The 14,552-nt window shown below is 36.9% G+C and overlaps 1 protein-coding gene across 1 annotated transcript in view; it reads right to left on the bottom strand.

Moving 5' to 3' along the window:
* Window positions 1-14,552, bottom strand: part of TRHDE (thyrotropin releasing hormone degrading enzyme) — a 391,977-nt gene that overhangs the window by 40,800 nt on the left and 336,625 nt on the right. The window contains exons 11-12 of the mRNA XM_070755729.1: window positions 6,253-6,386; window positions 6,105-6,160 (exon numbers count right to left, since the gene is read on the bottom strand). Coding sequence (XP_070611830.1) covers window positions 6,105-6,160; window positions 6,253-6,386 — 190 coding nt within the window. The remainder of the gene's footprint in view (window positions 1-6,104; window positions 6,161-6,252; window positions 6,387-14,552) is intronic.

Below are 14,552 nucleotides of genomic sequence, written 5' to 3'. Positions count from 1 at the left end.
TACCCTTTTCAATGAGCTAAGCTCCAAAATACATTTTAAAAACTGAAGCCTGCACAAATATTATTTATTTATTTAAATTTATGGGCTACCCTACTCCAGTGGATCTACTCTGCCTTAAAAATCTCAACCAATAAAGCAGCATATTCCATTTTCCTCCAGAATAACCGATTATCCAGTGAGGTGACATTCAACTTTCATCAGTGAAAGAAACAAACAAACAGCAATGCAAAATAAGAAAAATTGAGAAAATCATACATATATATGTATGAAGGTATCTACATCCATTTATTGTGGAATAATTTATACTAACTGTGACTCTCTTAGTTAGAGGTCTTTCCATCATTTGCTATTGTTGTATCCAGAGATCCTAGGAAAGTAATCTAGGACGTAGACTAAGTCTTGGTGGCGCATGGTCATGATCTGTGGCCACAAAAGGTATTTAAAGACAGTCCAGGATAAAGAAAAGGTTGAGAAACATTTGCTGTATACAACCAGAGATGGGTTCCTCCCGATTCGGATAGGGTCTTTAGAACCAGTAGTGGGAATTTCTCTCCATTCACCGAACCGGGACAATGGCCGGCTAGCCACACCCCTTGAATCAGCTTTCTTGGCAGTGCTATAGGTGCCATCTTGTTTTTTGCTTCTGTGCATGTGCATAAGCCAGGTTTTCTGCACTACGTAAGCACATCTATGCCTGTGCAGTGTGGGAGGAAGCAAACCAACAGCGAGGTATGTTAGAACACACCCTTGATACAAACCATCCTTCCTAGGGAATATTTCATTCACCTGCTTGTAAAGGAATGCATAAAGCGACTCATCTAAAAATTCCCCCTTATATTCAGCAAAATGCAAATTGCCAAAAAGGGAACTGAAATATTGATGCAATTTAATTTTCATGCGCTAATATGCAAATTAATATTGTATCCTTATGAAAAGTTACATTAACAGTATTAAACTAAAAATGTATTAAATTGACAAATCTGACATATAAAAATCAACTGTTACCAAGTACACCATTTCCAATAATTGCAGAATAATTGAGTTCTATGTCTGCTGATTGCATTAGAAAGTCACTGAAAAACAATTTGTTCACATTTAATGGAAATAGCTATGAAATAACTGCTTACTAAATTAAGGCTATGTAGAATTTTAAAATATCCCTTAGGGTATATTTATTTTATTAATATAAGATACATTTAGGAGAATATTAAGTTGCAGATTAAGAAGATGATACATACTATGTAATGTAGAAAAAAGTACGGTATATGTATTTTAAAATGAATATTCTATGCTTCAAAACAAAAATAAAATAAAAGTTCAAATATCTTATCCTCTGGACAATATATGTTCAATTTTCCATTTAAAGAGAACATAGCATTTAATGTTCAAGTTGCCTTGTAATGACGGTGAGCATTAATTAAAAAAAACTAGAAATGTGTACTAAAAGGCAGCATTGATTTCTGTTTTAATTAACTTTATAGTATTCAAAAATCTCGAAGGCAAAGGAGTAAAAAAAGTCACTATGTTTAACTTCTAATATATTAGTGCACAAATGCTTTGTTCTCTTTTATTATTTTTAAGTATTTCATGCAATGCATTTCTGGATAACATACTAAGCAGTATACAAATTAAATGAAGTAAAACAATAACAGATTAACATTTACTACAACATGTAAATCAGGGGTCATGAGAAACAGAATATAATCATGAGATGCCAAACACTGTCATGACTCACATCCTTCAAGAATGTAAAATAGAGTTTGGTTGGCCAAACCAAGTGACAGTATAGAAAGCATCTTTTTTTCTGAGTAACGATCAATGAATATATATAAAATTACATTCTTCAATGAAGTTTGACAAAATAAACTAGGTGCTTCATTTTAAAAATGTAATTGGTGTTTATACAGTGATCCCCCGGTTATTGCGTCCCCGACCATTGCGAACAGGGTAATTTGCGATTTTTCAACCCGGAAGTCAAAACACCATCTACGCATGCGTGCCCTTTTTTTCTATGGGCACGCATGCATAGATGGCGCCCGGCAGATCAGCTGCTGGGCGGCTTCCCTGGGTCTTCCCCCTCTTGCTGGCATCAGCGAGGAGTTTCCCCACCGCCCACGCAAACTCCTCGCTGCCGCTCGCCCGCCCTTCGCCCGCCCACGCCGTTCGCTCCCCCTCTTGCTGGCAGGAGGGCGAGAAGCCCTCCCCAGCACCCGCTGCCCGCCCTTCGCCGCTCGCCCGCCCTTCGCCCTGGCCGCTTCTTCCCAGCGGAGAAATTCCAGCCCCCACCTGGTCCCGCCCGATCCTCCTCCCTGAGGCAGCTCGCCCTCCCATGGCCGCTTCCTCCACCCTCCATCGCAAGCCCTCGCCACCGCAGCCAACGCGCGCTGCGATCTTCAAGCCCGGCTCCTTTCGGCCCAGCATCCCGGGCCAAGCAGCTGCCTTCCGTGACTGAGCCTGGCTCGCCCGGAAGATCGTAGCGCGCGTTGGCTGCAGCGGCGGCGACGTTGCTGCCAGCTTGGCTTCCCTCGCCAGTGCAGCCAACGTGCACTACGATCTTCCGGGCGAGCCAGGCTCAGTGACGGAAGGCAGCCGCTTGGCCCGGGATGCTGGGCCGAGAGGAGCCGGGCTTGATCCGCTGAGCCTAGCCGGCTTGGCTTCCCTCACCGGCGCAGGCAACACGCGCTGCCATCTTTCGGGCCAGCCAGGCTCAGCGGATCAAGCCCGGCTCCTCTCGGCCCAGCATCCCGGGCCAAGCGGCTGCCTTCCGTCACTGAGCCTGGCTAGCCCGGAAGATCGTAGCGCGCGTTGGCTGCAGCGGCGAGCGAAGCCAAGCCGGCAGCAATGTCGCCGCCGCTGCAGCCAACGCGCGCTACGATCTTCTGGGCGAGCCAGGCTCAGTGACGGAAGGCAGCCGCTTGGCCCGGGATGCTGGGCCGAGAGGAGCTGGGCTTGATCCGCTGAGCCTGGCTGGCCCGGAAGATCGTAGCGCGCGTTGGCTGCAGCGGCGAGCGAAGCCAAGCAGGCGCGCCGTTCTCCACTGACTCCTAAAGCGGGGAAGTTCGCCAGGAGTCAGCGGAGAACGGCGCAACTGTTTTAAAACGATCGGAGCTTTCCAATGAGTCCCGAAGACAAACGGCAAACTTCCGCGTTTGTCTTCGGGACTCATTGGAAAGCCGCGCGGGTGTTTTAAAACATCCCCGTCGACATGGGGGGCTTGCTAGCACCCCCCCAAACCCGGGTTGGGGGTTCGGGGGGGTGCTAGTGAGCCCCCCATGTCGGCGGCGACGTTTTAAAACAGCCACGCCGCCCCCCAATCTTCGGCTCCTCGCTAGCGCTGCGGAAGTTAAAAACACCATCTGCACATGCGCAGATGGTGTTTTTACTTCCGCAGCGCTACTTCGCGAAAACCCGCTCATTGCGGGGGGTCCTGGAACGGAACCCTTGCAACGAGCGGGGGATCACTGTATAGCCATTAAGCATGGAGTGCAAAAAATAAGTCATCTCATAAAACTGACTGGCAGGAAATTCCATACACATAAAAAACACACTTCTATATAAAGCGTCAGATTCAGGGAGAAATAAGTAACTACTGAATATGAAAACTAACACTCGTGAGAAGCAAAAAGCACTAAAATGCATTATTACTTTCAAGTCAGATGGCCAGTTTGGTGTAGTGATTAAGGAGTCAAGGCTAGAAGTCAAGAGACTATGAGTTCTACTCCTGCCTTAGCCATGAAAGCTGGTTTGGGTGACTTTGGGTCCAGTCTGCCTCTCTCAGCCCAATCCATCTGACACCGTTGTTGTTGTGGGAGAAATAAAAAGAAGATGGAGTGTTATGTACATTTGTCATCTAGACTTATAAAATAATAAAGGTGGGATAAAAATCTAATAAGTCTTGCTTGTAGGCTTGCTTGAAAGAACCGGCTGGTTGCCAGGGGCAAGAAATATTCAGCAAGATTCTTCTCCTGCTAAGGTGAGTGGCCTTTATTACTCCAAATATGATAGTAGATATCAAGGAAATATGAGCAATAATAGTGCCATTTACAGTATATGTGCCCTCCCTTTCCATAGTGGCCAGTAAGCCTACTGCTTCTCCTAACTTTTGTTGCCTACTTTCTGTTGTTCATGCTATTTCCATTTCTTTTTTTCCCCTTTATGTTATTTCCTCTTCAGCTAGGAAGTTTCAGGTTCTGATTTGCAGGTTACTGAAAACTTTGATCAGTAAGATTATGACATCTATTTTCATAAATTATAGTATTAGTATTTGTTACATTGCAATTATTGTCATGTAAAACATTCCACTTCTAAAATTGGTTTAAGTTTTTATTTACTTAATACAAACTCCAAACACTTAATATTACAATAGCTATTTTCATTTTTTTAAAAAATAAATTTTTATTGATTTTATAGGTTTACAAAAAACAAACATATAACGGTGCACAGTGCATGTGCCCATCACCAAACAACACACACACCCCGTCACCCCCACCACCCCTATAAAAGGATTCAAAGAATTTTAACTTGTTTATCTATCTATTGATCCTTGGCTCTATCTTGAACGATTTTTACTAAAAGAGTGATTGTAATTTATTTTTCATATTTACATCACAGATTCTACTTAACATATAATCTTTTACCTTGTTCCATCGCACCTTCAGCTTCTCTAATTTATTCTCATCAAAATTATTTAATCTTATTTCCATAATTTCAAAATGTATGTGATCCACCATGTACCAGTACCAATTCTGTAGTGTCCATTTTGTGGAGTCTTTCCATCCTAATACTATCACCGCTTGGGCACTTTCCAATGCTACAGTTTTAATTTCCTTAGATTCTCCTAGTTCCCTATATTTAATTAAGATTGCTGTTTCTTTAGTAATAATCCAGTTGGTGTTTAACATTTTATTAATTTCATTCTGGACTATCTTCCAGAATTTCTGTATTTCTGCACATTCCCAGATCATATGCATAAAATTTCCTTTTTTCTGGCACCCATGCCAACATTTGCCCTTCTCTTTCCCCTGGAAGTGTGCAATTTGTACAGGTGTATAGTACCACTTATGTAAAATTTTTCTTCTCATCTCTTTAACTCTCGTATTTTTAATCTTATATATATTTTCTATTATTTCTTCCATTTCTCTTTCGTCTATTTGTAAGTCATCCTGCCAACATCTTGTTAAACTTTTAACTACTTCTTCTTCCCTCTGCAATAGCATTCTATATAAATTGCTGGCTTGTGCTTTACTTTCGTTTATTTTTTCACTTATTATTTTTTCCAAGCTATTTTCTTCTCGTAGGAAGGCTTCTTTATTCTCACTTTTATTTAAATATGTACATATTGCATTAATCTGCAACCATTTCTGTTTACCGATCCACCATTCCAATCTAGTTCTACTAACTCTTCCATCTTTCTCATATAATTGTTCAATTCTCATTACCCCTTTGCTATTTAGTATTTTGATAATTCTAGTTAAATTAGCATCATCCCCTATATTCAATACATGTAACGTTGATAGCTTGGATACCTTTATTCCACTTGTCCTCTGCCATTTAAACAATAGCTATTTTCATAAATTGTTAGCAGTTGTTACTTTGCAATTATTGTTTTGCAAAACCTGTCATATCTAAAATTGGTTTCATATCTGCATGTACATTCATACCATTCTGGACTGAGTGAAAATATATGCATCTTTTACTGTCAAAAAAGACATCTTATCTATAACAGAGCATTACAAATTCTGAATTCAAAGAGTTTTATTACTAAAAATGACATGTTGCTCAAGGATCACTTTGAATGGTAAATAATTCATTAGTGAAATGGGAACAGATTATTAATCTCAGAAGTACTTAAACTGACTTTAAAGAAAATTAATCAAGCATCCACATTCAGAAATACTCTCAGGTTTTTACTAGTTAGAAATAGGGAATGCAGTGCTGAGAATCTTTTCAATCATGACTTGCAGAAAAGGGATGAAAATTGGAAGAGTTTCTTCAACTTCAAATTGCATAAACACACTATGAATGCATATTCCTACAGCTCTCATATATTTATATGAGAGCTGTAGGAATATGCATTAAGCCGAATTATCTCCTGAAAAACATACCTGGCTAAATTGAATGCATCATCGATCAAACCTGCACGATTACTGACAGAGATTACCTGTAAGGTAGAAGGGAAAAAATGAAGACCTTAGGATGATAAGAAACTGGAAGTGTTTCAGGTATTCAGGCAAGAAAGTGGAATGAGCTTACTTTATGGTTTCTCATTAGTTGGTCAATTATCAATCTCCAGTTTCTAACATCATAGTTAACCCTAAAATAGCCAGCTTGATTGATGTTTCCAAGCAGCCAAGTACCTCCATTAAGATATGCAATTCTGTGATGTTCTGTAAACAAGGTAAGACAAATCAAGTTATTTTCCAGAATGTTTTATATTTCAAAATAACTGATCATAAGAAGAAGAAGAAAACCTACAAGATATTTCCTAGAAAACAAGATAGTCCACTATTTATAGGAATAATATTAGGAAATAAATAAGACAAGTATATTGTTATAAAATGCAATTACATGTATCCTTGATTTTAAAAAACTGAAATTTGCTGTTATTTGCTTCCTTTTTCTCTTAAGGATGATACCAGTACGGTTCTTAGGCAGTTTAATCTCCAAACTAGCATACCTAGATTTATTTATTTATTTATTTATTTATTTATTTATTTATTTATTTATTTATTTATTTATTTATTTATTTTATTTTATTTTATTTTATTTTATTTTTTTTATTTATTTATTTATTCATTCATTCATTCGTCCAATACACAAATACATAGGAAGAAAAATAGACATGTAGTAATATATATAAGGGTAAAGTGAACTTAGAGGAGAGAATATATGAAAGAAAGAAAATATATATGATAAGTGAGAGAAAGGAAAGACAATTGGACAGGGGACAAAAGGCACACCAGTGCACTTATGTACGCTCCTTTAGGCCCACATCTTAACACTGAGCCAAGATGGGATAAAGACTTTATAAGATAATTTGAATGAGTGAATATTATTTTATTAATGCATCTCCTAGTGTGACATGCAGCATTATCCACCATAAAGTAGCTAGTACAATTTCTGGTTTAAGCTACTTTTGCCCAGGCAAAAAATTGAATTGAGACTCTGCTAGATTCTTTTGGACTATTAGTGCTAGCTAGCCAGTTTTCAGAATTTCCCCAGAGGAGGTAAAAATGAAGTATTTTCACTGTACAGAGCATGCACAAATAATATTTATTACCCAACAGTAGAACAGCCAAAGCTCATCTCATGGTGATTTTATTACATTAAAGAAATAAAGACAGAGCCATCAATGCTTGTTCAACAGTAGGAATCACAATTTAGACTGAAATATAACAACAGGACTAGATTATAAACAAGATGCAGTTACATTTATGATTTTTATTAAGATTATATTTATATATTTCATAAGTACATATGTAAACATCATGAAATAAATACTTCTCTGAGTACTCACTGCATGCTTTCCCCCAGTTTTGAAAGTAAGAAGGAATTTTACAGGAGGATTTTGAACACATCTCTCAATTCAGCTGACTTGTAGCAATATAAAATAATTTTCTCCCATGTATTATTTTTAATGATTAACAAAGAGTGATGAATTGTTTCTCACGTAAGAGTCCAAAATAATCTAGTAGAGTCTCAATTCAATTTTTTGCCTGGGTAAAAGTAGCTTAAATCTGAAATTGTACTAGCTACTTTATGGTGGATATAGATGGGAGGGTCAAACATAACAAACAGCATGCAGAGACTTCTTTGTGAAATAGTTCATTTTTTAATTTGTGATATTTTAAAACCAGTAAGACTATTATAGCTATATGGCTCTCTTAGTGAGTGGCCTGTGGATAAAGCAGATAAACAGTTCCCCACCACAGGATATACTATAAAGAGGTTGGTAATAAAAGTCCTAAATTGTTTTATGAGTATTATTGCTCTGCTGTTCAGCAATTAACTATTTCTCTGCTTACAGAATAGTGCTTCTGAAGTCAATGTGCTTGTCTTAAGCTATTATTATGTTTGAAGTTGTAACTAAACTCCCTATAGAATAGGTCCTTAGCAGTAGTGTGTTCTAAAACCCTTTACTACCAGTTTGCATGTTCTTGAACGCAAAAACATCCTGGGTGGGTGGGCGAAGTCTCTGCCACTGGTGCTACCAGTTCTTAGGACCGGTCCTAACTGGAAGCAACCCATCGCTGGTCCTTAGGAAAAGAAATAACTGGCAATCTGTTAAGCTAGCAAAATGTTGATCACTATCTTAGGGAATGGGACAACTTGCCACAGGCAACTTGCTGTGGCAAATTCACTGCGGTCAACCCGCCATGGCCAACTCACCATGGGTGACTTGGCACAAGAGAATTTGCCATGACCAACTCACCATGAGGCAACTTCTTGTGCAACAATTTAACAATTCTATTTAATTATAATAAATAAAAAATATTTTAATACTGTATTTGTTGATTTAGAATGATTGTTATTTGTAACAAATAATTAAGATTTCTTTTCTTATCTTTTTTTCTTATATATTATGTATTTAAGTAACAACTACTAATTATAAAAGAATAGCATGAAAAATACAGATATGAAAATTTATATAAGGGATAATATGTAAGGGAAGAGAAAGCAAGGTATCTCTCTATATTTTAAAAGTATTTTTGTTTGTTACCTATATTGTACATGCATTTATTTTTCTAATAAAAAATTAAAAAAATATTTTGTTTGTCATTCACACTTCATTCTGTCCCTTTTGCCTCCTTTCTTTAATGATTCTATTCCAGCATTAATTTGATATTTGTGTAACTCTTGTCCTGCAGTGAGTTGGCTGTGGTGACTTGGCCGTCGCGAATTAGCCATGGTAAGTTGGCCATGGTGAATTGTCATGGACCCTCATCTTAGGCTTTTTTCCTCAGATTTCCCTGAAAACATAGTCGTTTCTCCATTTTTCTGATTCTGATTTACCTAGAATTCTCATCAACCTGAGTGAGGTTCAAATCATCCAGAACCTGAATATCTTCAGCAGTCTGAAACAGCCTGAATCCCACTTTGCTCATTAACTATCTCCTCTCACTCCATTTCTCAGCCCAACAAAACTTCCCACCAGCTGCTTAATCTATTGCAATTTACTCCAACCTGTTTTCATGACAGACACACATACACACTCTCTCCCCCACCTCCAAACCTCTCTAGGAGATCACAAAGCAGGATGACAGCCATTTTATATCCTTAATTTTGACACATATTACAAGATATCATTAAGAGATAGAATTACCATGGTAGTATAAATAATCTTCCTCTTACAGTATAAATAGATTATTTCATAATTCCATATACATGAACTGTTAAAAGTGAACTATTGTTTCTTAATTATTTTGAAGAAAATAAATGCTTTTGACATTTTATACAGCTTTTTTATTTCAGTTGACGGTTGATTGGCAACTCCATTATAAGCACCCTGGTAACTAAAGGTGGGGGAATCACATTGATCCAATAATCTTACAAATTCAACTGTCCTTCCATTGTTAACATAGTACAGTAATGGGCTCCTATGGCTACAGTCAGATATGCAGAACCAGTAGAAACTTTTTGGTCAAGTACGCAGAACCGGTAGGGAAAAAAAATTGAATTCTTTTCTTTTTTTCCCTTCTGGGCTCTGAGTATGTTTTTCCTATGACAGTAATTGAGGTTGAATGTGTATAATTTTAGAAGAACTTGGTGTGTGTATGTATATACACATGCAGATTATATAGTCGATAATGCATATTTTGGTGTTCCTATGTGTAATATGTATGTACACATGTGGCATATATATATATAGAATTAAATAGATTATTTTGGATGTTCAGTAATAGTAAATAGATAGGCAAATTGTATCTCTTTGAGGTGAGGAGAGGTCAGGCACCCTAACCCAAACCTTTAACATGAGTGATATCAAGTTGGCCACCTTCAAGCCAGTTACAAGCCTTTAAGCCACCCCTGGTCACATGATCATCAAGCCACTCCCACCTGGTCAGACGGCTGGCAAGCCACACTGACAAAATAACTGACATGCCTATAATGTGGTAGTAAACTTTTTGGAGCCCTTCACTGACATAGTAGTAAGCAAAATATCACATGACTATGATTTACAATTTTACTTCTGTCTTATTGAAAGGCAGTTGTAAAGCACAAAAATTGTTCATGCAACCAACAGGATGTTGTGATGGTCACTTTGGTTGCAAAGTACCTGAATGATTATGTGACTGCAGGACTCTTGACAATCTTAAAAACAAGGATTGGTCACAAAGCTTTTTTGTAAAATATCACCATAATTTTGAATGGCTGCTGAACAAGAAACCAGTAAGCTAAGACTACCTTATAACATTTGTTTTATTACTATATTAAGATTTTTAATCAAAATGCTTTAACTTATAATACATTTTATAATACTTAAAAAATACAACTTATAAGACTTAAAAAGCAAGAAAAAATTCTAGTCATTTTGACCTCTAGAGTTCAGTAAAGCAGAGATTAAATCATTTGTTAAATCATTAAATCATTTTAAGCATAACATCATTTCAAACTCTTTAAGTAAGTTGAAAGGTTATAAAATATGCATTAATAGGAGTAAAACGTCTCTATGTTCTATTTCATCCCCACTAGATAGTCCAGACCACAACTTCATAGGAAGGCTAAAGGTATTTTAACTGAAAATGGCTATACAGTAATAACAGAATCTTGAAAGTATGATTCTGCTGTATCTCTTCCTCCTTATACTCCTTATACATCCAGAGACTTAGAATGGTATCTGTTTGAGATATTTCCAAATGTTACCTAATTTCTTTAGACTTAAAAAAAATTTTTTAGCTGTATTTGCCTAAGCAATAACTCTTCCATATTTTCACTGTTATACTGAATATTCAACTAACGCTGTGTGCATTTTGAAAATAATTTAGAAGAATTGTTTGGACATTCTAATTTCTTTTCTAGTGAAAATATTTCAATTTGTTTTTCATTTGATTTATACAACTTATACAGAATGTTATATTAAAGGTGGGAAAATTCTGAGTTGATTTATTGTGGTCTGATATTTTTACATCTCACAAACGTGGCATTTTAACAGGAGTGTGTAGAGATTTTTCTATATCCCCTGACTGCACTCATGTGACTGGAATTTATGATTATTTTTTTGTTGTTGGAAACTGGCTTACTTTTGTTGGAAATAAGCTTACTTTTTGATTTCCAGTAAAAATGCCCATTGGGTACAATGTGTTGTTTAATGACCACACATTTACTTAACAACTGTGGCATTGACCAGTGCAAAAAAGGTTGTAAAACTACACATGGCGATCCACTTAATGACCATCATGACTTACAATGGTAATTGTGGGCTCAATAATAGTTGTAAGTTGAGGACTACTTGTTTTTCATAGTTAAGGGCAAGTTTTACTTTGCCCTAACTTTACTTATGCCTACAAAACATATTTTTTCATGTTACATTAGTTCAAATGAGCGGATAGCTATTGTAAAGAATATCTGATAAAATGGTTTTTGTGAGGTTCTATATTATTACTAATGTTTGACATCTATTCTTTTTGATGTCTACAATTTTTTTCACCATGAAATTTCTACCTTATTTTAGTGATGTTGCTACAACATAGCAATCATATGCAATTTCACTATAAAATATCTTAGGTATTTTTTAAAATGCTATGAATTAGCTGCCATTAATGTTTCTTTTTCCTAAAGTATTTATTCTGTATAGACAATCCTTAAATGTATTATTCAGGTCTTTTTTTAAAAAAAACACCTTATATATCACACCATTGCAAATATTACATTTTATTTAGCTAATGTAGACAAGTTGTGAACTTACATTATGAACAGAGGCAGCTGTTCAGGGTGGCTGTGTGAGCAATTGTCCCTCCTTCCTACTGCTGGTCAAATAATATTCAGACACCCTGTAGTGTTCTTAATGAGCTCCATTTTTCTCCCTAGCTTCTGGTGTTACAGTTTGTGATACTATTAAAAAACCTGTTCCTTCTTTGCTTGCTATTGTAATGCTGAATAAGGTAAGGAGAGTTGTTTTCTAAGTGACCCAGAATTACTTAAGTAGAAATACATATGGATAGAAAATAAACTTCCTATTTTATTATTATTTATGAGAGGAAGCAATCTATTATAACAAAGTCATAACCAAAAGCCAACATGGCTTTCTCAAAAACAGATCATGCCAGTCTTATCTTATTGCACAAGCTGACAAAATTAGTGGACCAGAGGAATGATGTGGATATAATTTACTTGGGCTTTAGCAAAGTATTTGACAAAATAGACCACAATCTACTATTTTGGTAAAATAGAAAAATGTGGGTTAGACAACATCATCACCAATTTCCATCACTTTAATTTTTTTTTTGTGTGGGCGGAAAAGTATAATGTCTGAGCGGCACATTTTCATGCCGGGGCAAGGATCGGTTAGAAGGGCTGCTGCAAAGGTCGCAAGTGTGAAAAAGGGGCATAAATCACTTTTTTCAGGGCCATTGCGACTTTGAACGGTCAGTAAATGAACCGCTGTAAGTCGAGGACAAACTGCCTTTCCCCGTAGATGTTTTCTGTGGAGCTTCAAAATGGACTCCTGATCTGCTTCTAAAATTATCTGTCTCTGGTCAGACTGATAATCCTTGACTTCTGTTCTGACCCCAATGGAGGCCAACATTTCTATTTCCTGAGTAAGACAGTTACTAAGTGATTTCTGCCTCACTTTACCACCTTTCTTGCCACAGTCATTAAGCAAATCCCTGCAGTTGCTTGTCAGAAGATCCCAAAAGATGTTCACATAACCCTGGGACATTGCCGCCTTCATAACTACAGATCAGTTGCCAAGTGTCCAAAGTTTGATCCAATAGCCCCTTTATTTTTCTAACAAAGTCCTTCCTTCCTAGAAGGAATAGAAAGAATAAAATGAAAAAGGGCATTAAAAGGGGATTTAAAAAATTTAAAAGAAAAGGGTTTGGTTCAAAGTTCTGCTCCCATTAAAGAAATTGGAGTTTGAGAAGGGTAGTTTAAGCTTGGAATATTGTATTGTTTGCTCTTTTTTAACTTTAATTATTTTTTCTATTTAGATATGTGAATTTAGGAATTGCTGATCTATTTTAATAAAGTTAGAAGTATTGATTATAATAAGATATGTAGTAGGTGATACTGATTTGGATTAATGCATAAGTGGAATTGAATTTAGAATTGTTGGGCAGATTAATTAATTAATTAATTAATGATTTTTAATTGATTGAAAATGGAGAATATTTAGAATTTTTGTCCTTTTTCATTTCTCAAATTGACTGAAATTTAAGATTAATAATTAAGTAAGAAATGTAGATAAGTATTAATTGGCTAAATGTTAGATGGGCTGAAATAATTTTTAAATTTGGAATTAGGTAAATGTACTATTTAGAGGGGGGAAGAAGTCTGAAATTCATATATGTTTATAGTTTGTTTTTAATTTTCTTTTGTTAACATCCGATTGGCTATACAAGGTTTTCTTGGTTTATAGAAAAATGTATAAAGAAAGGAAGGAAGCACTTTGGCATAATGGTTAATAAGTTAGAAATATAATTGGTGTACTTTTTGAAGGAACATTAAGGAGGGAATTTAATTAAAAGAAAATGTATGTAACTGGATGACAAAATTAGAAAAAAAATGTTTGCAACTTTTTTGATGATTGGTATTAGTTACTAACAAAATACGGTACTGCATTTTATTCATGGAAAATTAGATGGAACACTGTATTGTTTGAATGTATGTTGAGAAAAATAAAAAAAAATTACCACCCCCCCAAAAGTCCTTCCTTCCTCTGTCCCTCCATTCATTTCATTCTCCTTCCTTTCTTCCTTCATTTATCCTTCCTTCCTTCTTTCTTTCTTTCCTTCCTTCCTTGTTCCCTCCATCTCTCCTTCCTTCTTCCCTTGTTCCCTCCATTTCTCCTTCCTTCTTTCCTTCCTTCACTCCATTTCTCCTTCCTTCCTTCCTTCCTTCCTTCCTTCCTTCCTTGTTCCCTCCATTTCTCCTTCCTTCCTTCCTCCCTCCATTTCTCCTTCCTTCCTTCCTCCCTCCCTCCCTTCTTCCTATTTCACTTTCTTTCTCCCTTCCTCTTTCTTTCTTTCTTTGTCTGTCAGTCAGTCAGTCAGTCTGTTTGCATGTCTGTCTCTCTCTCTTCCAGAGTTTTATTGCAACACATATAGTTTCAGACACACATCATTGTTTTTCCATCACCCACCCCAAAAACACCCAACAAAAACACATGCAGTATAAAACAGCCTGGAAAAATGCTTATGTGAACATGGAGGCCGCATTGTGCCATACCTCTGCAGCTCGCAAATCAAGAAGGCCAGCAGTGGTGGGGGCAGAGTTTGTCTGGGCTCTCTGCCCTGTGCAAGGGGAAGTTTTCTAGCATGGTGCAATTTCAGGACAACGGAAAACTTACTTGGGAGAGCCAGCAGCAGAAGCAGAGCACACCCTGCTCTTGG

The sequence above is a fragment of the Erythrolamprus reginae genome, chromosome 6 (assembly GCF_031021105.1).
Source record: "Erythrolamprus reginae isolate rEryReg1 chromosome 6, rEryReg1.hap1, whole genome shotgun sequence".
NCBI lineage: Eukaryota > Metazoa > Chordata > Lepidosauria > Squamata > Dipsadidae > Erythrolamprus > Erythrolamprus reginae.
The sequence above is the reverse complement of the archived record's forward strand: the minus strand, read 5'-3'. Positions and strand labels throughout refer to the sequence as shown.